At 60.0% G+C, this 27,946-nt stretch overlaps 1 protein-coding gene across 1 annotated transcript; it reads right to left on the bottom strand.

The window, feature by feature from the left end:
- Positions 1-180: 180 nt before the first annotated feature.
- On the bottom strand, positions 181-25,456 carry CA5A (carbonic anhydrase 5A). The gene is made up of 8 exons (XM_032854600.1): positions 25,300-25,456; positions 22,441-22,638; positions 9,509-9,627; positions 7,755-7,850; positions 7,574-7,636; positions 3,003-3,158; positions 579-677; positions 181-279 (listed from the first exon to the last, which is right to left on the bottom strand). The coding sequence occupies exons 1-8, from the start codon at positions 25,454-25,456 to the stop codon at positions 181-183; spliced, it is 987 nt and encodes a 328-aa protein (XP_032710491.1).
- Positions 25,457-27,946: the final 2,490 nt, after the last annotated feature.

The following is a 27,946-nucleotide window of genomic DNA, read 5'->3' as shown; positions in this document are numbered from 1 at the left end:
TAGCTCAATGGCACGGGGTCCTGAGGGGCCACGCTGGGAACCCCTGGGCCTCGAGCAGGGAATGCAGGCCGCCTCTGGGGGCCGGGCAGGCCAGGAAGCCATGGTGGCCTGCCAGCTTCCCGGCAGAACCAGTGTGGGCTTCTAGTCCCCGGAGCTGGGAGGCAACACACCACTGTTGAGTCAGCCCGCTGGTTTGTGGTCATACGTCACGGCCGCCCCAGGACACCGAGACATCCAGGAGTCTGGAGGCCGGGAAGATGCATGTGGGTCCCCGTCCCTCTGTGTGTGGAAACACAGAGGGTGCCTGTCTGAGACAAGGTTGCGTGGACGGACAGGGGCCGGGCTGGCGGCCTGGGTCAGCCGTCAGCGGGGGCTCGGTTGGGCCCTGCCATGGGCCCCGAGCTACCCCGTGTCCCATATTTCCGTACCCCACCCCACTGAAGCTGCTTTGAAGTGGTTTCCTTTCCCTGCAGCTGAAGAGCACGGGGACTGGAACAACGATCTCTTTCTCTGTGTTTAGCGTCAGAGGCGACATCTGCTCAGATGCCCCCTTCCGTGGCCTGGAAGGAGGAACGGACCTCGCGGTTCATCAGGGGTTGAAGTGGACGGTAGTTGTCCACCATGGACCGCTCTTCTTCACCGAGCGCAGAAGACAGGAGCGTGCGGAAGGCAGCCAGCTGTAACAGAGAGCAGCCAGCGTGGGCGGGGTGCAGGTGCAGTGTGACCCAGCTCCCACGTGGCCCTCCTGCCCTGTGCACACGCGCTCCGCACCCCACCCCCGCCCCAACAGGCTGAATCAGAGATGGCCAAGCACGGCCAGCACGAGGTGGTGGAGGGGACAGCCGAGTGTGGTCAGAAGAGCCATCAAGCTTCCGCCTTGGTCTCCAACACCCTTGCCCCGGACAAGCCAGCTGCCATGTTGTGAGGACGTCCAAGCAGCGCCTGCGAGAGGCACCGAGGCCCCAGCCACCAGCCAGCACCAGTGTGCCGGCCGCCGAGACACCGTTTTGGCCACGAGCCTCCAGCCCGGCTCAAGCCTTCGGAGCCCCCAAACACGTGACTGCAAGGTCACGAGCGATCCCAAGCCGGAACCACCCCATGTTCTGACCCCCGCAGCTCTGGGGGATGCCGGTGGTGACTGGGAGTCACCACACAGCCACAGGTACCGAACAGCGGGAGCCTCGGTCAAGTGAGGACGAGTGGGAGGCGGTGACCACAGACTCGCGTCTCGCCGGAGGAGCTGCCGGTCCACTTCCAGTCACCTCGTTTGTCCTCAGGGTGTACCGAGGAGCTCCGCGAGGGTCACTCGCAGGTTCGATGGCCCAGGGAGCTGGGGTTGTGTCTGCACAGCGACCGCGCGGGGAGCGAGCCGGCGGCTGCCCCAGAGTCGTGGAGGGCATGGAGGACATTGGCTCCCGGGGCTCAGCCCACGGCGCGCTGCACGGCTTGCTCAGGAAGCAGCGTCTCTCCACCGGCCCCCGGGGACAGTCCCACTCAGCATTGCTCTGTCATACATGCCCCCATCTTCAAAGGGTTAACTCTCGTTTGTCTCTCCCCCAGACGACAGTGCAGACACCGTCCTCAGTGTCCGTCGTCACTGCTTCTGCTGCTACCCATGTCCAACCCCCTGTGGCTGCCATCCTGGGCACTCACGGGGGCTCATGACAGGTGAGCTGAGCGACAGGAGGGGGCTGGGTGACCAGGGGCCATTTCTCAGCCAGGGTCCTCCTTGTGTCTCTAACAGTCCTGGTGTGGGAGAAGACGGGATCATTCCACCTTCCAGAGCAAACAGCGTCATTTGGTGACTTTTGCCTGAGAGGATATTCGCGGCATGGTGAGGCCAGAGCCTCAGGAGGAAGACGCGACGGGCGGGAAGCCTGCCCCGCACGGGGACGGCGGCCATGGCGGCAAGCTTGCTATATGTCTGTCTTCCCCGGACTCTGAATGCCCAACACAGACAGGCTGTCCCCGCACACTCGGGATTTCCAGAAAAAGGATACTCTAGGTTTTAAAAATGTAAGCAAGTGATATCCTCTTACTTTGGTGGGCTGGGGTTGGGGGCACTATTTGGAAAAGGAAGAGGAAGGAAATGAGAACCCTGCAAAAACCCTGGGACAGCCAGCGTTGACTTTCTGGTGTAAGTCTGTGTGCGAGATTAGGGCTTTGCTCCGTGAGCACGCGCTCCCCTCCTCCCCACCGCCCCACGGACCTCAGCCACCGGGCCCTGCTGTGGCCAGTGAGAGGGGAGCGCGTGGGGTCTGCTGGTCTTTTGCATTTCTGTCGTGCGCCATGGACTCAGCTCTGGGTAACCACTGGTCCAACGAGCAGGGACACACTGGGCCCGACCCAAACCACCAACGCCTGCCATGCACAGCCAACGCAGAGACCCACAGCAGGAAAAAGAGATGCTTGTCAGGAGCCGTTGGGTTTTGGGGTGTTTTGTTAAGTAGCATTATTGTAGTAACAGCTGACTGACCTAATCATTCTGGAATCTTCTCTCAATGTCCATAACTTAGTTCAGCCTGTGAGAGGGACCTCAGAAACCTTGATTGTTGTATCGTCCCAAGTAAGTGGGACAAACTCGGAAATCTCTTCTCCTCCAACAATCTACCTTCTTCCACGGCTTTGCAGAAATCACCGACATTCTCCTTCCTCAGTTAATTTGTTCACCTGCAAACACCCACGAGGTCCTGTGACGGGGACCCGTATCCCGGTTCTAATTCACTTCTGTTCTTGTAAAGTAGCTCTAGCCCGGCACACACCAGAGCCAAGCCCCGACCCCGCTCGGTGGTCTGTCGTCAGGGAGACTCGGCGAGTCTGAGTCCGAAGCCACTGAAATCAGACCGAGCCCGAGTGTGCCGGTCCACCCAGCTCCTGTTTCCGCCAGAAAGTCCTCGCAGGGGGACATCCGAACCGCGCCGGACGAGGAAACCCTGACCCTTGCTCGCGGCATCTTCTCGCGGCTTCAGTCCCGCCCCCACGCTGGTTCGGGCCCCGCTCACCTGGTCCTGAGCCACTTCGATGGGCCGCTTCTGGACGATCCAGGTGACGGACTCGCTGAGCGGAGGCGTGGTGAGCGAGCCCGGGTAGGTCCAGTAGTCCCGGCAGGCGGGCAGGAGGCAGGAGGGCTGGAAGGGGCCCACAGCGGCCCGTGCACCCTGCGGGACCAAGACCACGGGTGGCATCAGGTCTCAGGCAGCGACAGGGGCCCGGGGCGGGGGTGCAGGCGGGAGGGGGATGGTGCCCCATCTTCACCCAGGTGACAAGGCCTTCGCGGGCTGAGCTCGTTCCTGGGATAAAGACCGCAAGGCCGCGGCTGTCACCTGTGGAAGCGGGAAGATGTGACCGTCCTCGGCAGGGCAGGGACGCCCGTCCGTCACATACTTACAGTTTCCTTTTCCAGTCATTCACGTTCGCGTACCTCCGGTGTGAAAATGTGTCATTTTTGGAAACGGTGGTAAAATAACGCACATAACATGAAACTGACCATCCTAACTGTGTCGAAGCCTATGGTTCTGTGGCTCCAAGCACGTCCACGTGTACGAACACCAGCACCACTTGTCTCCAGGACGTTCCCATCTTCCCAGGCAAACTCTGTCCCCATTAGATACCCCCTCTCCACTCCACCCCCCCATCTACTTCCTGTGTCTGGACCCAACTCCTCCTGGGGCCTCTGTGAGTGGGATGTGCACAGTGTCGGTCCTGCTGTGACGGGCTGACCCCGCTGGGTGGGACAGGTGTCCGCACAGCCTTCCCAATAATCCGCTGCACGGACGGACCGCGTTTCGCTTCTCCGCTCATCCCCAAAGAGAGACTTGTGTTGCTTGCCCCTCTGGGCTGTTGTGAGTGATGCCCTTGGGAACATGTCAAGACCTTGCTTTTGGTTACTGGGGGGACATATCCAGAAGTGGATGCACTGGGTCCCACGGTCATTCTATATTTAAGTTTTTGAGGAACCACCAGACTGTTTCCCATAGTGGCTGCCCCAGAAAATACTACACTTCCTGGACAGTTGGTGTTCTCTTTGAAGCAGGCTGCCCTGACCTTTATGCCAGGATTCTCCTCCTCTGGATGCTGGTCTCGACTGCTGAGCGTCAAGCTCCCTGGGCTGCAGCCAAGGGGGGACTCACGTCAGCACCTCTCCTGCGTGGCAGGCTCCGGTCAGGATCCGTGTCTACTGGCTTTCCAGCCTTCATCAAAGGATCAGGGAAAGCTGCCGCTCTGTGTTCCGGAGGGCATGGATGGGGCAAGACCTTTATTTATTCGCCACAGCTATGTGGTGTGCACCTTACTCTATGTTAGGCATGGGGTGGGTGGGGGACAGGATTAGACAGAGAGGACAAACTACCCACGTTCATGGGACTCACCTTCTACTGGAGAAAAGCAGATCACACACAAATTAAAATATCAAGTTGTTCCCACCATGGTAAGCAGGATGGAGGAAATTTAAGTGGGTCTCTGGGATCAGAAATGCAGGGGGGTAGGGACTGTGTGTTAAGAGGGATGGTCCTCAATGCCTCATAGAGAAGGAGAAGTTTGAGTAAAGACTTGGAGGAGGTGAAGGAAGAGGCATGCGAGTTTCTGGGGGAAGAGCCTTCTAGGAAGTGGGCAGAGGCAGTGCAAAGGCCCTGAGGCAGGATGTCGCCTGACACAGAGGCCACCTGGCTGGAAGGAGTGAGAAACCAAAGCAGTAAAGAGGTGGGGGCCAGGGAGCCTGCAGAAGGGGACACCCTTGCTTCTGCCCAGGACTAGGGGTCCCCTGAAGAAATCTGCCAACAGGGGCAGGAGCCCTGGGGCCGTGATCTGGAGGCCACTTAGCACCGTGCAGGACGAGAAGGGGAGCAGACAGAGGTTGTGTTCTCCAGCCAGAGGCCCTCCAGCAGGCTGTTGCTCAGTGACGGAAGGATCTCTTGGGGTCCCTTGGGATGGCAGGCCCAGGGCAGTGGCCCCTACTGCTCTGCAAAGCCAGGGAGACAAAGGCTGAGGGGGCAGGCCTGGGACAACACCCCACTAGCCAGCGCCGAGGTCCCGGACTTGCAGACTGGGCCTGGGGCGGGACTGCGGGAGCGTCCAGGCATGGAGCAGACATGCTCATCCCCAGGGAAGGTGGCCTCCCTGCTGGCCAGCCCCCTCCCCCTGCCTTCAGACACAGGAGTTGGGGCCCCAGAGGCCCGACTGTCCCCTAACTACTGACCCCCAGTTAGACACGCAGCCCTTAGGCAAGCGGCTGGATGTGCGGACAGCAGCCACTTCCCCCCACCCGCCACCGCCACTGCCCACTGCGCCAGTCCGTGCACCGTGGGACTCCTTGTCTCGCTACTGCCCTGCAAACAGCAGCATGGAAACATATTCCCACAGCACGGGACCCTCTTGTCCAAAGCTCCCCGCGCTCTGGCTCTCAGGACGTTCGCGGATGGACGCCTGCAGCCATCTCCACAGTCAGCGTGGAACAGCCCCGCACTCAGAAATGAACCCCAGGCATGCCCCCTGCCTCCCCCATCCACCCTGGCCTGCCCCCGATCTGCTTTCCATCCCCTCGGATTTGCCCGTCCTGGACATTTTCTACACAGAACAAAATGCTCTGGGGCCTCGGGGGCCAGAGTGTCACTCAGTGTCACGCCTTCAAGGTTCCCGTGTGGGGTGGCGTGTCGGGACTCCCAGTCCCTCTTGAGGCCGATGATGTCACCCTGCATGCTCTGGTGACATCGCGAGGGAAGGAGGTCACGGGTGAACATGGGACAAGACCCAAGAAGTGCGGGGGTGGGGAGTGCTGAGGCAAATCCACGCCCCCCCCCCCCCCCCCCCCGGCTGCAAGGGCCAAGCTTCCGACCCGTTGCCAGACGGGTCTCTACTTTGCTGAAGAGGAACGTAGGGTACGCAGAAGTGATCTTCCCAAAGCCACGTAATTGGTGGCAGCGCCCAGACGCTGCGGGAGCCTGTCCCACCCCAGCGCTGGCTGTCCCTCCTTCCCGGGGCCGCGGGAGTGGGGGTAGGGGCGGCGGCTCGAGGCAGGGGCCGGCGGCGTCCACCCACCGCCGCTTTCCCGCCAATTAGAATGTTGGGAGGATCCATGACTGTGCGTTTGTTAAGACCACAGAACGGTAGGCCACGGAGATGGTGTCTAACGTGGCCTACGTGAAGAATGGCTCCAGATGTTGGGGGCACCCGGCATGGGGCACAGAGAGGGGCCACTGAGTCTAACTGGGTCCCCACCCCCCAAACGCCCGTGAGGCCCAGACGCCCGCCCCGCAGGCTGGTCCTTTTTGTCTCCTCATTTCTCAGGTTAGGAAACTGAGGCCAAAGTCGAGCATCAGGCCCAGAAGTGAGGCCCAGGCGCTCCCCCCTCCCTGCACCCTCACTGACACCCCTTTTCCCATGTGGCTTTCCCAGACGGCCCTGGGGGACCAGACGCACCCCAGAGCTTCCGTGGAAGGAAAACAGACCCCAGAGTAAACAGCCCCTTGCGGCCAGGTCCTTCCCTTCCCACCAAGAGGTGGAGGCCACGCCGTGGGGGAGGCGGGCGCACGGGGAAAACAGCCTCGGTTTACTCTGGCTGCGGACCAGCAGGGAAGAGGCTGCTCCCAGCACCTTGACCTTGGGAAGTTCCTGCACCTGCGGACGGACGGGGCAGCAGGGGGGGATCTGGTCTTGGTCCCTCTGGGCCGGCCCGAGGTCAACATCAAGGGGAACACACCGCCCACATCAAACAGACCCCGCGAAGCCGCTGAGGAAGGGCTGGCCCCCCGCTTTCATCTGGAGCCGCTCGGGCCATTGTTGCGACAGGCCCGGGCCCATCCGTCCCCATCCAGGGACCCCCGGGACTCCTCACGTCCCGGAATTCTTTTGTTTGGTACCAAACAAACAAACGCCATCTCTTTGGAATTTCCACGTGTCGGTGGAAGTCCTTTCTCAGCTGCTGCTGGAGAAAAGCTACATTGTTGTCCTCGTCTTTTCAGCTGAGCTCCGGCACCGAGGGCGGGAGGGGAGCCGAACGCGGACGCCCTCGCTGGGCGAGCCGGCTGGCGGGCGCAGCTTTCTCCCTTCCCGCGGCCGCCCTGCTCTCCCGGGTGGGGGCCCGACCATCCCGCCGCGGGGGTGTGGCAGGTGGCATGCGTGTGGGCACCCCTGAACGACAGTTGGGTATTTACTGCCGTCGGTTTTAAGACAGATATTATCCTGGTAGATGTCATCAGCCGGGACAAGTCGAAAGATTATTCCGAGCTGATCCGTTTAAGGAAAAACGCTACGAAGTGAATAGTGCCCACGACAGGTGGACACGGCAGAAACCTTAAGACGCTGCCTGAGAGGCTGGATTTTGGGAAACTCAGACGGAGTCCAGCCCCCCCTGTACTGAGGAGGGAGGGGCCCACGGGCGGCAGGGACGTCAGGGACAACAGGCGTCAGGGAGTGAGCTCTATGGAGACACGCTGGAGTGAGCCCAGGGGTCGCAGCCGTAGGATGGGCCTCAGACACGCCCTCGGCCAGACCCTTCCACCCAACCGATCTCCTGTCCTTGAGAACGAGCCATCCCTCTAGCAGACGCGCTCCTCTGGCTGTGCCGACCGCCCCTTACCTTAAGCTTTATTTCCGGCAAGACTCGCACCAGCTTCTGCAGCTCCTCGTGCCGGGCCCCCAGCTGCACAGCACAGACGGGAACGGCCGCTGGAGAAGGCGGCGGGCGGGCGAGCCCACTCCCCACTCCACAGGCGGGGGTCACCTGCTTCAGGGTTGGGGGGGAGCCCGAACGAAGTTACCTTTATAAACACGCCTATCACGGCCACGCCGTTCTCCCCCATTACGGCTTCTTTGTAATTTCGGTATTTCACCGAGTTCCAGTGAACTAAGTGCAGCTGGAGGGAGGAGAAAGGCAGGACGTTGGTCCCGACTCAGCCAGACCCCGCAGCTGCTCCTCCTTCCCCGGCCAGACCTGGCACCCATTGCTCCGTTTACCGGTTTGACTGGATTCAGGTGTGTGGCCTGTCTGGGGCTCCCAAGCGAGAACCGCAGAAAATAAGGGTTTGGGTGCTTCCGGAGGAGGGGAAGGAAGCTCGGCTTCACGGGGTGAGATGGGACTTGGTGGCGGGAAGGTGTCCTCTCTCCCAGAGACCTGAGGGAGGCTGCCAGACCTGCTCCGGGACGCTCATTTAAATTTGAGCTTCAGATAAACGACACCCAATCTTTAATGCCATCCGAATTGCATTTTCTCCCCATGTCCGTCATTCTCTTTGGAACCTCATCTAGGCCTCTATTTTCCGTCTCTCCTCGGGTTTTGCCGAGCCCAAACTCGGCATCAGAATTGGCCTGCTGGCAAGGACTTAAATGAGCGGCAGAGGATGGGCCGGGGAAGAGGGGAGGCCTGGTGCCGGGGCCTGGCGTGGGCTCCGTGTGACGTCCTCCCAAGGCCAAGCTTGGCCCAGAGCAAAGAAGGGGCCCGGGTGTCTACACAGAGGTCCTTCTACGGGATGAGCTGGGCTAGAGGTCTTTCTGAATGGCGACCCAAGCCCCAAGTCCACACCAACAGTCCAGAAAGCCCTGCAGCCTGTCGTGGTCACCAAGACCCTCCCCAGGCAGCTGCTGGGTTCCAGGGCCGGGGTTCCTTGCCAAGGGTGCGCGGTCCACGGGCACTCCAGTCGGGGTGTTGGGCCCAGCGGCAGGCAGCTTCCTTCAGAGACCCCAGCTTCGAAGTGGATTTGCCTTCCAAACCCCGCGGGAAACGGACGCCCCCACACGGGCCAGAGGCCTGGCCAGAATGGGCCCTGCAGCCCCGGCTCGGCTGGCTCAGGGAGAGCCACCGGCGGGCCCAGGTTCCGGTCTTGCTCCCTATGCAGCGACCTCTTCTGTTAAAGCCTGGTTCGGGGGGGTCGGTGGGTGGACGGAGGGACGGGAGTGTGGAAAGAGGAGTGATAAAGTGAATGTGGCCGGTTGCTCACCGTCGGACCTGGGGTGGCCTCACAGGGTCTCACCGAACAGTTCCTCCAGGGCCGCTAAAATATTGGGGTGATTCCCTTGCTGCCCTGTCATAGCTACGAACACCAACTCCTGACATTTATCCCTACCGGTTTTCCCTACAGAGTCCCATTTTGGAACGAGGCCAACGTCTCGTCCTTTCAAGAAGATGATCTCTGTTTGTAAGGATTTTCAGGTCTCCATCGAAGGCCCCAAGTGCCCTGAAGGACCGGAAGCTTCTAGTCCATAACTGACCAGCAGCGGGCACGTGGCAGAGGGAGCAACTCTTGAATCCCAGTGGCTGACCTTGGCAAGTCACAGAGCTGCTTAGAACCTCGGTCTCTCCTTCTGTTAGACTGAAGTGTGAATGGTACCCTGGTCTTAGGATAGCTGTGTGACTGAATGCGTAGGGCGACCCACTGCTCCGGTCTGAGCCCCCAGAGTCCCGTGTCCGGGGAATGCTCCCTTCCTGGGCAACCAAGCCAGCCGGTCCCCCTACACCCTCCGTGAGAGGCCAGGACGGAGAAAGCCGCCCCGTAGCTGCGGCAGCACATCTACCAACCTCTGCTGGGTACACGCGGCCGTCCACCGTGTGCTCCGAGCCCCGCTCGTCCGTCGCTCCCCAGTGGAAGTGGAACTGCTTCAGCCTGTAGTGGTTTTCCAAGGGGCCGCCACGGATCCCTGGAAAACGAGACCAGCGGGACTCGTGTCTTAGTGTGCCTCTTCGTTGCCCTGGGCTTTGCGGGGAGCACGTCTAACCACACGGGGGTCACACAAGGTCCCTCTGGAAAGACTGATGTCCTGCAGAAAGGACAAACCGAAAGGTGGGCCCCGTGGGAGGTGGGACTTGGCTGTGTTCACCTCCGTCCCTGTCCCCTGCCCCAGCTGGGCAGAGCGAGTGCAGAAGCTAGAGCTGCCACCAGGTGGCGGCAGGGACCCCATTCCCTGTGGGGCGGCCAGAAGCCGGGGGAAACCTTTTCCGAGACTCACCCCAGTCCTAGAAGGTTTCCAGAATTTTCTATAATCTAAAAAAAATGATGCCTTTTGAATGAAAAAGTAGCAGCTGAAATCCCACCACTGAGGCATTCCGTAAACTAATATATACCAAGCGAGACGTTCCCGAGAGGAAATTCTGAGACGGCTCCCTGCCTTCTCTGGCAGCACTGACCCGCAGGCGGCCCCCGCCCCATGGCGTCTCTCCATGACCAGCACTTACTGGTAGGCTCTCTTCTAAGTCACCCTAAGTACCCGGCGTGGCCTCCCCGAGAGCTGTCAGCAGACAGGAGCGTCCGTGATGGGGACCCTGGCTCTCCGGCGTCCCGAGCCCAGGATGAGGCTGAGAATCCCACGGGCACGCCTGGCCTAGCTCTGGCCGCCTGTGGCTAGAAGATTTCCGTCAGTGCTGCTACCGACAGAACGGGGACTGCGATGCCCCTTGCTTTTAGCTGAGGTGAGCTCGCGGCCGCGGGGCCGGGGGCCGGTCTGGAGCCCCCCACCCACCGGCAGACCCCAGGCCGTGGCACCCACACCGGCTCCTCTGTGTGACCACTGCTCCTGACAACGTTGGAGGCCGCTGCCTGGTGCAGTTTTCAGTCCTGTTTTGGCCATAAAAGGTATAAGCAGCAGGAAAGGCTGAGCGGTAAAGTTGAAACCAGGTTCGGTTCAGGATTCTGCTCACCGCTTTACTCGGAAATGAGGGTTGTTGGTCTCGGACCTCGTCAGGTTCTCGTCTCGTCGCAGACTGCTACGGTTTCAGGAGGTGATCTACTCTCCTGGGCGCACACACGTGAGTTATACCTCAGTTTTTAGAAATACACAGAGAGAAGCGTAGAAAAACATCCTAAGTCCCAAAGCCTGAATCTCTCCGTGGCCACAGCACGAGAGCATGAAGGAGTCGCTCTGTGGACCCGAAGGCCTCCCGGGGGTTGGAATCACAAGGCTTTAATGGAGATTTTCTGTGGCTCAGATGACAAAGGGGGCTGATTTTTCTCCCCGGGAGGGGAGATGAACTTGAGCCCACTGGCCTTTGTGGTTGTGTCGCGCTGTAACTTACCAGGAGAGGGCAGGCGGGCTGCTGGGAATCCCAGCAACGGGACCTGGGACTTGAGCCCAGGTCCGACGCCAGAACCCACCACAGCTTTTCCACTCTGTCCTTCCAAGCAGAAAACACAGTCTCTGGAAATTACAGGACCACGAAGCCGGGCAGTGGGAATCTTTCTGCTTGCTCGCGTCTGGCACCTTCTATCCGTGGTGCAATGGGGCTTTGTAGCACTGGCCAGCCAGAGACCACGTGCCCCCAGATGCTCCCATTCGTGACCGTGAGGCAAGCCTGAGGGGTGAGTGTGTGGGTCGTCGCAGCAACTTTCCTGCAGGAGGTGCCCGGGCAGTAACATGCTTACCCACGCAGGCTGACATCATCTTTTCTAGAACCAGAGTGCCAGACGGCAGGAACGACGCCTAGGCCTGCCGGGGCTTGTGGCTTCTTACCCCTGCCTCACCTTCACTGTCTGAGCCTCAGCCTCCCCCACCTGGGCAGTGAGCGTTGGTGGATAAACAGAGGTGGTGGCGGGAGGGTGCCTGGCAGAGGGTTGTCAGGATGATGATGACGTTGGTGACTCTACGGTCATGTAAACCCACAAGGACTTATATCATCTGTTAAAAAATTCCCAGCCGGAAGGTTCTTGTGGTCCCTTCCTGCTCAAGCACCTTAGAATGCTCTGTAGGCTCATGTATAAGGTCTCTGAACGCATGATACCAACTGTACGCGGCTTCAGTCCACCCTAGCTGGACGCCTGCTAGAGCCCCGCCAACAACACCCTTGCAGAAAAATCTCCCAAGTTGTCAACAACAGAGCCAGGGGTGGGAAGCCGCGGGGGCGGGAGGGGCTTGTGGGTGCGCCCTCTACTCCTTCCTTTGTAGGTGGAGAGCTACAAGGTCAGGAGCCTTTTCCAAGGTCACCCTCCGCGTGCCCTCAGAATTCCTCGCGGACTCTGATGCAGTCTCCCACCAGCCCGAGTCCTGCCCATCTGCTTCCGCAGGAGAATGAAGTGTGGAAGGTCACCCTTTGGCACCCGGGGCTCTGGCCCACCTCAGCAAAGAGGGTTGCCCTTCGCTGGGGCCTCCAAGACAGGTGTCTTTTTCAGGGTGACATCTGGTCCTTTGTTAAGGAAGGACAAGACCCTGGGTGGGGGGTGGAGACCAGTGAGCTCCTAACACCCCCCCCACCCAGCCCCAGGAGGCTGTGGCCCCTCCCTAGCCTTATCTTATGCAAACGCGAACAGAGATAAGCAAAAGTGAGCTTTCCAGGTGGCTGAGTGAGGGGGCGGGAGGCTGGTTTATAGCCGGGGCTGGGCTGGAACGATGCCCTGGGGCAGTTGGGTAGAGCCAGGAGTCTGGCCCTTTGGTGGAGGCAGTCCTGGTGACCCCATCAGCCTTTGAGTGCACCCCAGGAGGAGGGAGAGGCAGGCCAGAAAGCACAGCTTTTCTGTTCCAGTCACCCAGCGACCCACCGCAGGCCTGCTTGAAGGTCCCCTCTGCTGGGGCAGCGGGGCTCCAGCCAAAAAGCCTTTCCTGCTGGGAAGGTTAGGAACTCAACTTAACGGCAGCCCCAGATCAGATGATCTCAAGGTGTCTTTTCCTAATGAGGCGCAGTGTCCGGGTAGTTTTCTTTGATGAGACAATTCACATGGGCAGCCTGATTCAGGAGAAGGGGGCCTTCCGCTTGCCAGACCTCGGCCCCCAGACCCGGGTGCCGGGAGGGCAGGTCCGTCTGACCCAACAGTCTGCCCTGAGCAGGTGCACGGAACTGCCCGAGCCCAGACCCTCCCGACACCCTGGGAAGCTCCACACGGAAACGTGCTGTCCCGGTGCTGCTGCGTCGGCCTGCTGCGGTTGCTGTTGACGGACACCATCTGGAACTCGGTGCTTTCCGCAAGAGAAGCTGACCTTTGGAGGTCAAGCTCCAAAGGTCAGCTTAAATTAAAGACAAGAGAGGTTTGAGATGCTCTAATTAGTTAAAACTGCAAAATAATGCAGTATCGCCAGATGCTTCCCGCCCGTCCTTGGTGCCACCCAGGGAGCTCGCTAACGTCCCCGGGCTGGGACACGCAAGGACGAAGGGCTTGCCTGTGTTGCCTGCACCGGGAAGGTCTCTGTCACCCTCCCAGGGCGCGGGAGCCACCCCTGGTGGCCGGCGCGTGTCTGGCTGGTAGCTACTCGCTGAGATCCCCACGTCCTGGCTCCAGGCTGCAGGCCTGGCCGACCTGGCTCACGGATTTCGCGTGGCTCAGCTTCCGCAGCTGTTTTTACGTCTCTGCGTCTCTCCTTGTGGCGGCCCTGGGGGCCCAGAAGGGGCTCGGCCAGCGACTGTTCTCTGTTATCCTTCCTGGCATCAGCCTGTGTCCCCAAATGATCCCCGGCACCACCAGCAGAGCAGAGACCTGCAGAGACGGAAGCGGCCGCCGCGATGACCGCCGGGGTAGGGCCCGCACGTCTGGACCCTGCGGGGCAAACGCGTCTGCGGAAAGTGGCGGCGAGGAGGGGTGCCGCGGCCGCGGAAGCACAGAGAAGGCACAGGGTTCATTCGCTCGGCAAATGTTCAGGGAGCTGCTCCGAGGTGCCCCGCTGAGGGCTGAGCATCGAGCTGGAGGGGATGGGGAGAGAACAGGGCAGAGGCAGTCTGCCCTCCCGCCCTCGGGGAGCCTGGGCTCTGGGGGCAGGTGGCCGTGCGCGGGGGGTGAGGACGAGCGGTGATGGCGGGCAGGGGCGGGGGGGTGCTCCGCAGGACCTTCACTGAACACCTGGGAGGGCCTCCCTGAGACGGGGCTTCCGCCCTGAGGATGAAGGGAAAGACGCTGTTAGCAGGCAGCCGGGGCAGGCGGGGGAGAGGCCAGGCCACTGAGCTGGCACAGACTGAGGCCTGCGGCGTGCGTGCAGGGCATAGAGGGGCAGGTGCTGTCGTGGGCCCGTCGGCGAGCCCCTGTGGACAGACCGAACGTTCCGGTCTTTAAAAAGGGATGCGTCACAGTCACGCAAGTTTCAGCCAAGGCCATCACCTGTGCGATTGCTCAGCTGCCCTGGTCTGACCCCGGGGGTCTGCTCCTGGGTCGGCCTGTCGGGAGGAAAAGTTCTGTGTGTGGACAGAGGCCCTCTCCAGGCCGGGCTGGCCACCGTGGAGCAGAACCCAGATACAGCCGGGATCGGGGAGGCCCAAGAAGCCCATGGAGATTTCCCCCCTGCAAGGCCCGAAGGTTCACCGTGTCCGTGGCCGTTGGCATCTCCTTCCGAAGGTCAAACACGTCATGTTCCCAAGGCGTCGCCGCAGCTCCTTGCCTGTCTCTCCTCTTCTCCCCACTCCCCACGGGTCTCTCCCCCGCCTGTCCCCTGCCCCCGACGGTCTCCGGGTCCCCCTTGTTGTGCTCTACAGACTGTGGTTGGTCAACCCTCGTCCTGTGCTCCTGGGGGCCGTGCACATGGTCACCGCCTTGCGGGGGAACAGCGCGATCCTGGGGACGGCGTGGGGGCCGGGGATCAGGGCAGGAGAGGAAGAGCTCGGGGAGGAGGGGGACAAGACGGCAGACGGACGGCTGTGGGCTCGGGGACCTGGCGGGCAGAGCGTCCTTCCAGGCGGGTTCTCATTCCCACTGAGTGGGCGAGGGACAGGCCTGGAGAACCGCGCCTCCCCTGACCTCCAAACTAATGTCTCTGCCCCCAAAATGCCCATGCCCAGCCCCTGAGGACAGAGACAGCAGGTAAATCAGGAGTGAAGTTGGAAGATACAGTTTCAGGAACCGGATGGACAACTTACAAATTTGTGGTAGAAAAACTCCCCCAGGACAAAAATGTTATGATCACATTCTCTCATCCCCATCAAGGGGGGATGTCGTCCATCTGCGGTCAGCCCGCGTTGCCGCAGGCCTGCTTGTGACGGCACAGGACCCCTTCCCGGGGTCCCCTCCTCCCCTCTTTTCACGCCTCCTGGCAGGCGCCTGGCCCAGCGCCGTGGTCTGTCTCCACTGCAGGAGCAGACGTCAGCGGCGCTCCCAGGGTGTGCGGTGGGCGCTGATCTCGCTGGCAAAGGCTCGTGAACTTCTCTGCTCTCAGGACCCAGGCCTGGGTGGGATCTCTTGGCACTGGGGGTGGTGACCAATGGTCATTTAGGGGATCCAAGGCCATTATTGGCCCCACTTTACAAGTGACTTAAAATCCACTTTGAGGGGCTCCTAGGGGTTCAGTGGGTGAAGCGTCTGCCTTTGGCTCAGGTCATGATCCTGGGATCCAGCCCCGCATCGGGCTCCCTGCTCTGCGGGGAGCCTGCTTCTCCCTCTCCCACTCCCCCTGCTTGTTCTCTCTCTCTCTGTCAAATAAATAAGTAAAATCTTTAAAGAGAAAATTTGAAAAGCATCCACTTGGATGTGGGGAGGGCTTTAGTGCCTGATGCCTTACTTGCCCCCTACTGTCCCTGAGAGTGACCGTCGGGGGGCTGCCCACATGTCAGGAGGGGGTCTTTCTCCCGCGGCCAGTTGAGTGGGGGTCATGCAAGCACCTGGAGTCCTGGGCTGCGGGGTCGGGGTCAGAGAGCGGGGAGACGTGGTCAGAGATCGGGGCCGTGCTGCTTCTCGGCCCTCTCCGTGCTCCCTCTAGTGGAGGCAGAGCCTCCCGGGGCAGCTTTCCTGTCCAGTGAAGGGTGGTGCATCACGCAAGGGGTAACTCAGCTCGCAGGGTGCCGCGTGCTTCCCAGGACCCTCTTTAAATCCTCCCGAGCCGGGCTTCGAACTCCGCCTTCTAGAGGAGGAGACTGAGGGTCAGAGAGCTCAGGTGACGCGTTAGCACTGATGTCAGACAGCAGGGCGTTCTCTCCCTCCTTCTCTCTCCCACCCACCTCTGCCCCAGAGTGGGACCCTCACCCAGGGCGGGGGCTGTCCTGTCCCTGCACCTTCAGCAGTAACCGACCTCCGTGCAGAGACCAGAGACGCAGTGCAGGGCCCCGCCCCCACTGGAGATGTAGGGACTTCCTCGCCCTCCACGTCTGTGTCCTGCACTCCCCTTCGCAGGTGGACTGGGCCTGCATGGGGACAGGCGCCTCAGCTCCCTGGCCTCAGGCTCTGCCCTGTGAGGCTGCAGCCCACCGGCTCCTTTGCCGTGCATGGCCGGCCGCCAGCCCGGTGCAGTGCTTGGAAACAGCCCTGGGCTGAGCGTCGGGTGAGGGTGTCCCCTGTCCCTGAGTGGGAACAGTTTCCGTTTCTTGGGGTACTTGCGAGGATGGAATGAGATAAAACCCGCACCCAGCTCAGCATGTGGTTGGCCAACCCCGTCCAGTGGGGGTGACTGTGGCGACCAGTGCCAAGGCGGGATCCAGGTCACAGAACGCGTGTCTCCTCAAGTGGACCCCCCTGCTGAGTGCCAGGCGGGCCAGCCGGGCGGACGCTGTCACGCCTGATGGGAGGGGTCGCCCTGCGGGGCTGGGGCAAGGGGGCTCCCCAGGTCAGGCACTGTGTGCGTGGGGAGGGGTGTCCGACAGTGGATGCTGCCTTTCCCGGGTTCCCCCCTCGCTCCCTCCCCTTCTGGGAAGCTCTCCCAGTCCTGCGGCCCCCGCGCCAGCCCCCTCCTCCCTGGCCCTCAGTGCCACTCTCTCTCTCGAGTTCCTTGGGAGGCCCCGCTGTCTCTGCCTCTGTTCTTCATCAGCGCTGGCCTGGCCGCTAATCTCCAAGCACTCGTATCCCTCGCCCGCTGGAGACAGTGCTGGAACCTTCCGCGCCGACGGAAAATGTCTCGGCCTCCTGGTTGTGTTTGGCTCTGGGTTTCTGGCAGTACCTGTCGGAGGGACCCGGCCCGAGCGATCCCGGACTCTGCAGTGTTACTTCTCCACTTTGTACCTTCCCCATTCCCCAGGCGCTTCCTTGCGTCAGTCCAGGGATTTGGGGGGGCTTGGGGCGTTATGGGCGCATCTCCTGATTCTCAGCTTCTTACTGCAAATGTGTTTTGGCACGTTCCATTGTTCAGGTGCTTTTTAAATTTTCTTTGCTCCTGGCAGTCCCCAATTTTCAGCGAAGGTGAGCGAAGACAGAAGGTGTAGAAGTGGGGGGGGGCGCTGGGAATCGAGCTTGGGACAGGGGTGTGGGGCCTGGGAAGTCGAGTAGGAGAAGGACAAGAGGAAACTGGGCTTTTGGGAGAATGACAAGTAAAGTAAAACCAGATTGGCCTGGGTGGACGTGAGCCACAGGGGGAATTATCTAGTAATTTATATGGCCAGGGAGAGACACCCAGATAATTCTTTCGGTCTGTGGCTGGGCGGGGCGGGGGGTGGGTCCCTTTGAACCAGATTGAGAAGGTGGTGGAGAAGCCAAAAAGTGCGGGTCAGGGCCAGGTCACCACACAGGCCTGGCTGCATCAGGCCCAGAAGTCATGGACTCTGAAAGCCCCCCAAGTCCAGGGTAGGCCACGGTCCGTTCGGGGTCGGCAGCAGCACGTCAGGCCCAGTGGCGAGAGCACGGAGTGCGCCTCCCCACCCCGACCCCCCCACTTCTGGGCACAGCACCTGGCTCCCGGGCAGGCTCGTCCTCACTTGCCGTCATGGCTTCAGCGGCCACGCTGGGCTTTGAGGATCCACCCTGGGGCCCGAGCCACACAGCTGTGGGGACAGAGGCCCAGTCTGTCTCAGCCACTCAGGTGGGAGGGGAACCAGAGCAGCAGGAGTCCGGGCTCCATCTTGGCTCCCCTTTGGGCATCCCCAGCCTGGGAGGACCCCACCGGGGGGAAGCAGAGACCACGGGGAGATTCCCGACTTCCGTCGTGTTCTTTCATTCCTTCAGGGGTCCTCCTGCCCTCCGATCCCACCACCCGACCCAGACACACCCAGGACTTCTCAGGATCTGAGCCCATGAATGTCCCTCTTCTTTGCTCCCGCCAGCCTGAGTGGAGTTTCTGCAACCCCAAAAGAAGTCGTGCCCTGTTCAGAGGATGCCGCCCTCGGAACCCGACGGTGCTGGGAGCTCGAAGCTGGCCGAGTGGGAGTATTTACGCCAGGGAAAGGGGCAAACGCTACAAAGGGTTTCTGGTCGCTCGCCCAAGTCCTGGAAGGCCAGTTGCCAAACATCGACCAGTGTTTGCAGAGCCAGTTTGAAGGGCCAGTCCCACGTGGGAGGACGGACCTGGAGTTTCCGAGCACCAAGCTCTGACTGCCCCCTCTGGGCTCCGTCTGCCTCGGGCCTCGCAGAGCTGCCACTGCCTCGCGCTGGGGCAGACAGCACAGGGCGAGGCTGCCGGTCCCCGACATGTGTATCCTTCCCTTTTCCTCTCTCTCCACGCAGCCACTTTTTTTGGCCTTCTGGATCAGGGCTGCTGGAAACAAGGGCCAGAAGCATTCATCAAACTGACCTAAGCAAAAAGGAGAGATTTATTGGTGCGGGGGCTGGTCTCCCTGAGGCACAGCTGCCTTGAGAGGCTCCAACGGTGGTTTCGGCTTTTCTCCACCTCTTGGCTTTGCTCTCTCTGAAGACCAGGGGCCCCGGCATGCAGCTGAGCGTGGCACAACCCCAGCAGGAAGGGATTCTCTTCCAACATCTCCCGGGAGAATTCTGGCACTCAGTGGTCTGACTGGAGTTGCACGCCCGCCCCTGGACGGGTCCCTGAAGCAGAGGCGGCTGTGCAGACAGGCCAGGCCCAAGTCGATGAGCTATGCTCCATGTGAAAATTCAAGAAGGGGAAACTCTTAACCCAGAGGAGGCTTGGATTTGTGATTTTAGGGATAATTATGATCTGTAATAGTGTCCTTTGCCAGCCTCATATCTGACCCCGATCTCCCAAAGGACACAGGAACGTCCAGAGTCCAAGACACACATGCTGTGAGACGCCCTTACAACATCAGAGCAACAAATTCACCCTTGACCAGCTCACGCGTCCCACCCCTCCCATCCCGAGAGTCGGGTGTGGGCCGCTGGTTGCTGGCTGAGGGATGGCAGTCCCAGGCCGACCGGCTGCCCACTGGCCCTCCCGTTGGGGTGCACTCACTGGACATGGACTTGGCTGGGACCCTGAGCTGGCTGCTGGCTCTCTAGGGACCGGACCAGGAGCTCAGAACCTTCTCGCCAGGTGCTAATGCTCTCCTTCCTTCACGCGGGGTCAGCACCTATGGCTTCATGCCTGGTCTCTGTGGATGCTGGGTACAGATTTTCCCACAGAGGCTCATGCTCCTAAAACTGCCTTCTTTGGAGGACAGAGCATCCCGTTGTGAGGGCTCGGTGGCCCTTGGCCATGAAAATCTCTGAGCCTCATTTTTCTTAATCTGTGAAATGGGAGCAAACAGCCACCTCACACAGTCGTGGGAAGGAGAGCTCAAGTCGGTGCGAGCAAAGCACAGGCAAGGAGGAGAAGGGTCCTGGGAAGGGTGGACGTGGTGATGGGACTCGAGCTTTCCGTGCGCAGGAACCCGGCTTGCACCTGACCCTTCACATGCCGCCCTTCCCTTAGCCTCTGTCACCCCTTGAGGACAGTGAGGACACTGGGCCTCTCCACTGGGGTGTCTGTCTGGGGCCACACTGTCATTCACGGGATGGAGGCGAGCCTTCCTCCTTCCAGCAACGGCATCTGAGCGTCCCGGCGCTCTGGGTCTTGGGCACGTAGGTCAGCATTCCAGGGGCTCCCCTGACTGAGGGCGGGGTGAGTGCCACGCTCAGCCACCAGACCCTTCCCCTGGGAGTGTGAGCGACTCTGTCAAACGTCTCTTAGCACATGCAGAAGTCCAAGCCTTCACAGCTTTTCTATTTTGCGAATTAAAGGAAAATAAATTTGCTCTACAGGTATCAGAAAGACCCATAACTGCGCGTAATAATCCCAGGAGAGGAGCGTGAGTTCTGTAGTAACTCGTCCCCAACCGCATCTGTTTTTCTCTGTCATTAGTATATTCCGTGACTATTAACCACACAATGAAAGTTCAGGAACAGGGCACCTGGGTGGCTCAGTGGGTTAAGCCGCTGCCTTCGGCTCAGGTCATGATCCCAGGGTCCTGGGATTGAGCCCCGCATCGGGCTCTCTGCTCAGTGGGGAACCTGTTCCCTTCCTCTCTCTCTGCCTGCCTTTCTGCCCACTTGTGATCTGTCTGTCAAATAAATAAATAAAATCTTTAAAAAAAATAAAAGTCCAGGAACTATTACTATTCATTTTTTTTTTTTTGAGAGAGCTTGGTGGGGGAGGGGCAGAGGGCGAGAGAACCCCCAGCAGACTCGCCGCTGAGCGCAGAGCCAGAGAGCCTGGAGCAGGCAGCTTGAGCTCCGGAGCCTGAGATCAGGACCTGGGCTGGGATCAAGAGCCAGACGCGCTGCAGGCCGAGCCGCCCAGGCCGCCCCAGGACCTGGGATTCTTCATTCAGTCTTTTAAAGTTGCTGCATAAAAATGTAAAAAAATGATCCAAAGCCCATGAAACCTGAAAATCCAATTTTAGTTTGCTCTTTGGGAATTTGAGCTTGGCAGAGACCGACACGGGCCGGAAGACAAGCCGGCACACGGAGCAGACAAGTACGTGCCCCCGGCCGGCTGCCGTGCTCGCCGGGATCCCGGCACGCGGCCCGCCCCCTTCTCCTTCAGCCTGTCTCGTCCTTCCAGGAAGTGCCTTTGTGCAAGTGTCGGCCGGCGCTGGCGTTCTGGTCCCTGGCGCTCAGCAAGCCCCGTGCGGTGCAGGAAGCGTCACGGGGGTCCCTGCGAGCAGCTCTGGGCACACAGGCAGCCGCTCACTTCTTGCCTGGGGAGCAGAAGAGAGTCACCTGGAAAGGTGGGCGCGCTGTCTGAGAAGCGCCTCGCAGGGCCCAGCCCAGGCCGTTCCCATGCATCCCGCCGGGCCTCCGCCCGTTGTCCAGCCCCTCTCCGGCAAGGCTGGTGTGCGTCCTGCCCGTGGTTCCGGGGGCCCGATGTGGGCGCTGTACAGGCTCAGGCGTTTCCCGGGCTGGGTGACCCAGAATCTCGAGGCGTCCAAGCCCAGGTGTGGCGACAGAGCCAGGACACAGGGCGGGGCAGACCTGCCCCTGACAGTGGAGGCACACTGACCGCCCTGGGGCCGTTCGGAGACGCCGCATTGGCTCCACTGTCCTGCTGTGGACCACGGAGGAAGCAGCCAGAGCAGGTGGCGGCAGCCCACCTTGGGAGCTGGTCCTTGCAATGCTGTGCGAGGCCGAGTGCTTCCCTGCGGTGACTTGTCCCCCGACAGCCGTGGAGGTGGGCGCCCTGTGCTCCAGCCCCGGGGAAGAACTGGGGCTCGTTTGCTTCGTTAACTGCCCACTCGGTGTTCACCCATCAGCTGGCTGAGTGCCCGCAACGCTCGCTGTGAAACATTGTCCTGCCCTCTCACGGCTCGCGTCCTCTCGGGGCAGTGGGTCCCGGAGTCCGATGACAGGGCTTGCAGGAAGGGATGGGCGGAGGGCTGACCCTGAAGGACCTGGGACTGAGTGGGGTTTGGGGGTCCCCAGGTGCGGAGGCTCCCTGGAAGCACTCCCAAGACGCCGCCCACAGCCGCCCGCGGCGCTGGGGTAATCACGGGGAAATGGCACAAGCTAGTCGTGGAGGGAACTCGGGCCTCCCCGGGGCGCCTCTGCGGAGTCACGAGGGACATGTAGACCGCCCCCCGCCCAGCAACGAGCTGTGATGTCACGTGTGAAGTAATGCCCTCTGGAGACGCCCAGAAGACCCTCGGTGCCTAAGGTTTTCGTCAGGGCCGGGTCACGGAGGATGCCTCTGCCGTTGTGTGTTGTGGACGCCGATCCCCGCTCCCAGAAGGACAGACGCTCGCCCTATGCAGGGCTCACGGGGTATCAGCATGTGCTGAGGGAACCCCAGACGCAATCCAGCAGCAGCCCGGATACAGATGCCTTCCCAGCCCTGACAGAGCCCCTGTCCCATACCCGGTGAGCATGCTGGGGAGCCTGTGAGGGCAGGGTCCACACGAAGCCTTTGGCAGGGTGCTGAGATCCGCACGGGGTCGGAAACTCTTGGGGCCGCCCTCATGGCCTTCCTGCCTGCCTGCCCCAACCCTCTCCTGCTACAGTACCCTGCGCTCCTCCCCGCCATCCCCCCCCCCCCCCCCAGCAGCTGGGCGTCCATGAGACAAAAACCAGTGAGGATACCAGGCTCTGGATGGCTTGCCCCGTCGGCACAATTTTCTTCTACCTCTGCCTTTAGGCTCCATGGCCGCCTCCCTCTCTTCCCCGCCCGGACCTGCTCCGTTCTTGCTGTGATGTGCCGTGTACTACGTCTCTATGGGCCTCTCCTTTCTTCCTGACCGGCCCCTGGAATGTCCGGCGAACATCAGGGGTGGGCATCCTAATCCTGACCCTGAGCACCGTCTCCCCATCCGGCAACGCTGAGACACCTCTGCTCCTTGCCCCCCAAACACTGTGCATAAGCAAAGCCCTGGGCCCCTTCCCCGCCCAGCATAGCCCCGCTCTCAGGCTGGGACAGGAGAAGAGGAAGGTCCTCCCACCCCACCTCATCCCCTGGCCCCGGGCTCACCTGATTCCTCGGCCGAGTCGTCGAATTCCACCTGGAAGAAGTAGCCGGTGTTCCAGACGTGCAGGCAGCTGGCTGCGGCGTACGAAACCCTGAGGGGCTGCAGCTGCGGGTCGTAGACGCTGTCCCTCCAGCGGATGTTGACAGGGGACTGCCGGGTGCCTCCGGGCACAGAGGCCGGGCCCTTCCAGAGGGGGTGCCCTGGGGCAGAGAGAAGGAGGGGAGGCCTTGCTGAGACCTCGGAATTATTAACCCCACAGGGGAGGCAGTGACCCTTGCAGACGAGCCCCTAGGGGAGACAGCCGTCTGGAACTGGATCGACATGGAGCCCAGGGGCCACTGGGCCACCCAACAGGTCTGCCCATGCGTGCGGTGCCCGCGGTCTGTCTCCACTCCGACCATCCGTCAGCACTGACTTCTGGCGCTATGCCGATCTGGTTTTGACTCACGGTCATGGTCACAGTGTGGTCACAAGTCCGTGCCCGCCCACCGGGCAGAGCCATGGCCATCTGCCTTGCGGGCCACCTCGGGACCCAGTAACTGGGGCTCACCAGGCCCTGGAGACAGCCTGCTCTCCGCCAGCCTTCTCCTGCTCACCACGGACACATGGAGGACGACAGCTTAGACTTTTGTCCCAGCTCCCTCCCGCTGTAACTCAGTGTCGCACCAGCAGCCTGGGTGGTCCATGGTTGGTTCTCTCCCCAAAGGCCCCTGAGCCGGCACAGGTCGTGACTGCGTCATGTTCACGGTACAACCCCATGAACCTCCCCAGCCTCCGTCCCTGCGACAGGGAGGCCGGTGCAGAGCTGGGCTGCACGCAGACTTCGCCGGCGGCTGGATGTCATGGACGTGGCCCGCGTCTCTCCGGAGACCGACAGAGGCGCCTGGTTGGGAGGAAGCCGACGGTTCTCCCTCTGCCCCATGGTCGGTCACTGTCGGGCCCTGAGAGCCCAATGCCCTGCACGGTGCCTACATCATTGATCCCGTGTCCTCCGGCCTCGCGGGTGCCGGATCATCTCCCGTCCCCGCCGGAAGGGGAGTGCGGTTCAGTCGTTTGGAAAGAGAACCCGCCGCCCGTGGCTTCACTACAAGCCTACGTAACAGCTGTTTTGCTCTGTTAGAAGTCGTGTTTTTTATCTCAAACTGTGTCGGCTTGAACTTGCCGTGGACGTGTGTGTTTAGGAGAGGACAGTGTCTGTAACGTTCGACGCCGTCTGCGCTTTCGCGCACCTGCTGAGGGGCCCGGAGCAGATCCCTGCGGAGAAGGGGGGGCCACTGTGTTTGGGAACAAACTTGTTTTTCGTCCCCCAGGGAAATGTGCTGCAAACTCCAGTACACAAAACACTAGACCGGAAGCATCAGTGACTGAGGAAGCCCCGTCTCCGTTTGGCAGGATGTACTCCGCGCATCGTGGACTCTGGAGTAAAACCTCAGGCGCCTGGAAGTAGCCCGGAGGCCAGGGCATGGGCAGACTTAGAACGTCACTGGGTCCTACACGCGTGTGTGAGGACATGTGAGAATGTGGTTGGTAGTAGTTAAAAATTGGTACCACCTAAGATCCCCCAACAGGGTAGCACGGGGCCAGCTTCTGCAAGGTGCCTGGCACGGTTCTGAGCCTCCGCATGCCCGACCTCAGGTCTGCGTCCAACAGCTCTGTGAGAGAAGTGCTGGGATGCCCCACCTCTTACAGGCGATGCGACCGGGACTCAGAGAGGTTAAGAGGCTTGCTGAGGGGCACACAGCCGGGACTCCGGTCTAGGTGGCCTGATGCCTTTCCCGGTCGAACCACGTAGTAGAGCAGGGCTGGGTGCTGAGGGGCAATGGTGCAGATGTCGCCGGAGGAGACTGGAGGAAGCCAAGGGGCTGACCAACATGCACGGAGGGGTCACTTTTTGTTTTTTTGAGAAGTCTTGTGAACATGCAGGGCCGTTCTAGGAGCACGGAGGAAGGCACCAGAAGGCTGAGCTCTCAAGGAGACAGAGCAGTGGCCTCTGGGAATTGGGGTTGGAGGGGGCGTAGGTGGGAGGGCCTTCCTGTTTGAAATTTACAGGTGGGTCTAGGGCGGGGCACTGGGTTTTTCATTTCCACAAAGTTCCCAGGGGGTGACGCCACTGCCCGTCCGGGGACCCGCTCTGAGTAAGTCTCCGTCATGTTCACTGAGAGCCTGGTGTGTGGCAGGCTCTCGACACCTGTCGTGCCGTCTTCACGAGACCCCGTGCGACGCTTAGTCTGCCCTCTCACAGGCGTGGAGACTGGGGCTCAGCGAAGCCTCTGTCCCCGCTCTCACCTCTGCCAGTCACTTGTCCCGAGCGCCCACACTCGGGAGCTTCTGGCTCCGAAGCCCACACTCTTCCAACCGTCCAACCCGGAAAGTGCTGGTATTTCAGAAGTGACCTTCGGCAGTGACCTTACCGCTAGCTTTTCTTTTTTTTTTTTTTTTTTTTTGACGGGGGTTACATCTGAGACCCAGAAAGGGGGAGGCATGAGTCCAGGGTCCCAGGGCGTTAAGGACAGGTGCCTCCAGGGTGCGGCCGACGGAAGCTGACCGTGGACAGAGCGGGTTCCATGATCTGTTTACGGTGTTGTTGCCCAAAACAGTCTCTGCCAGATGGATTTTGGAGTGGGGGTAGGGCTGGGTGTTCCTAACAACAGCTCAGTTTGGGGGGCGCTTCCTACCTGTCTTCTTCTGAGACTCTCACCCTGGCCCCATGGAGCTGCGGTGAAGGTAACTGCCCAAGGTCGCCCACAGGAGAGTGCGAACCTGAACCCAAGCGTCTGGTCCGACTGCCTCCCATTCTGGAAGACACCATAGCATCAGCCAAACGTCAGGCCGCACCCGGGGAAACCCCAGGATCTACTTACAAGCATCACTCTGGTTCCTCTGTGCGCAGGGACCCTGGGAGTGGCATCGCTCTGCCCTGCGCGGATGACAGCGGGGGGCCCCCCACAGCTGCGTGACCGAGATGGAGAAACCAGAGGCGTTCTGAAGGCTCCTGCCCAGCACCAGGGTCCCTAGCATACTGGGTCTGCTTCCCCACGGACCCCAGTAAAAACAGGTGATTCTCCTACTCTCCGGTCTCACTCGGATCAGGATGACCGTGCGATGGGGTCGGCCCACCCCTTTGTGTAGAAACTCACCCAACCCCCCAACCCGGACGGTTAAATTTCAACCCACGCTTGGCCCAGCATCCTGGGTGACGTTCGGTGTGGCTTAGGCGTGGGTGCTCTGGGACAAGTGGCCTTCGCCGTGGCCAGCCCCCGAGCTCACTGAGCTTTGATCTGGTAAACAGCAGAGCGTGCCAGGGGTTTAGGAGAACAGTATGGGGAGCTCAGTGCCAGCACCAGGAAGAAGGCAAGAGGCACATAGGAGAGAGCGGAGTGCCTGTTCTTGGGGGCCCACTCTGGGATGGCTTCCTTCATTCGTTCATTGACTTGTCTCAGGCTCCCCGTCTGTAAGGCCCCGCTGTGATGTCGTCAGGGTTTAAGGCCCCGATGCCAGGGAACCACTTAGGATACAGCATTTCTGTCACGGTGCCGCGAGCCCCGTGCTCCAAGCCCTGGCTGAGCCCGGGGTGAATGCAGCTTCCCGACAAGGGTGAGCCCGTCCGCGGCTCCCTGCAGACTCCCCACGCTCTCAACGGCGTGTCCTTGGCTGCCCTCAGCTGCTCTGCCGTCTCCTCTGCCTGCCGTGGGTAGACTGCCCCGCCGCCCGTCCCCGTGGTTCTGAGGTCTCCCTGTCCCCCCCTGTAGCCACACGGCAGAGCTCTGCTTTATTTAGAGGATGTTGCTGGGCCCGGCTGTCCTGCGCGCCCCTCACAGCTGACTCGAACATCATTTGTCACTAGTAGGGCACACACTGAAGTCTTTGCCAACGAAGGACATTAAAAAGCCATCTATGGGCATATGATGGAAAATATCTGAAGCCAGTCCAGGGTGAAAATGGAGTCTCTTTCTCAGCGTGGACGCTGGTAGCAGTTTCTTCTGGCACTTTCTGGAAATTTCCATGACAAATAATCCTACATATATATCTCTGTGTTTTTAATACAGGAGATAATCATATCCTACCTAAAGGGTATACATGGATAGGTATATAGTCAATAATTATCATGAGTACGTTTTTTGTATCAGTTTTTAAAAAGATTTTATTTATTTGAGAGAGAGAGAGAGAGAACACAAGCGGGGGGAGCAGCAGAGGGAGAGGGAGAAGCAGGCTCCCTGCTGAGCAAGGATCCCGCCGAGGGGGCTCGATCCCAGGACCCCAGGATCATGACCTGAGCCGAAGGCAGATGCTCAACGCACTGAGCCCCCGCAGGCGCCCTACGTCAGTGTTTTTTGCTGTTTTTTAACTATAGAATATTCCATTAGAAGGTATACCATAATTTATCAAATCCCTCCCCTTACAGAGAAACTTTTTTTGGTCTATAATTAACACCGCACTGAACATCTTCGAAGGGGATTCCCAGGTCTGACATCTAGGGGTCAATGGATAAAGGCACTGGAATGGGCAACACTGTGCCAACGTACTCTCTTGAGACCAGGTACCACGTACTATTCTTGCCCACTCTCCTTGTATTTTGAGCCCAAAAGCCTCATGTTTATCCAAGCCTACAGCTTCTAATTCCTTAGTATCTCCTTTGCTCGTGAACAGTCAGGGGACTCCGTATGACCTGTAATTATCAGCTGGAACTGAAAATTTGTCGCACGGAGCCATGCCGAGGTGTTTGGTTGAACTTTATTCTGGTTGTTTCAGTGGAGATTTTTTTTTGGACGTGATTAATGCCTCAATCCGTGAACTGTCAGTAAAGCAGATTCTCCTCCCTGTGTGGGTGGGCCTCACCAAATCAGTCGAAGGCCAGCCTGGAACAAAGACAGACTTCCCCTGAGCAGGAAGAGTTCTGCCAGCACTCTGCCTTTGGGCTCTGCAGGTCTCCCCAAGTTTCCAGTCTGCAAACCAACCCCCCCACCCTGCCCCATTGGATTTTTGGAATTGTTAAGCCTTCCAGTCCATGAGCCAATTTCAGACTGTCCTTCAAGGTAGAGGAGGAAAACACGGGGATTTCTATCTTTATTTCCGCTCTCATCGGTGGTATTGTCTATTGTACATGTTTCATAGAGCAAACACTGTCATACCCAATGCACGGGTCTGATTTATTCGTAAGTGCACTTGAGTTCAAGGGCATGCCAGAAGCTTTTTGCTGAACGAGTGTGTGATCAAAGCACGGAGCGTGCTGCTCTGTGAGACCGCTCGGGTTTCCTGGCACGGCTCTCACCAAACGGGGCTTTATTCTTCCAGGACAGAAATTCAAAGCCATCCCTAAATGCACCCGAATGCTCTCCGGAGTGCTTTAAGCTTCCCCAAATGACACAGACACTGTCCATAAAGAAATTCTATTCCAGTTGGAAAAAAAAAAAAAAGAGGAAATAGGAGAAACCCTGATTGGACAAAAATCTTGAAAATATGTGGAAATTTCTATGTGCCTTTCCTTCTTCTTTTGTTCTCCATGGATTT

Source organism: Lontra canadensis, unplaced genomic scaffold (assembly GCF_010015895.1).
Source record: "Lontra canadensis isolate GAN:19392208 unplaced genomic scaffold, GSC_riverotter_1.0 scaffold8, whole genome shotgun sequence".
Lineage (NCBI taxonomy): Eukaryota > Metazoa > Chordata > Mammalia > Carnivora > Mustelidae > Lontra > Lontra canadensis.
Note: the sequence above shows the minus strand (reverse complement) of the source record. Positions and strands in the feature narration are given on the sequence as shown.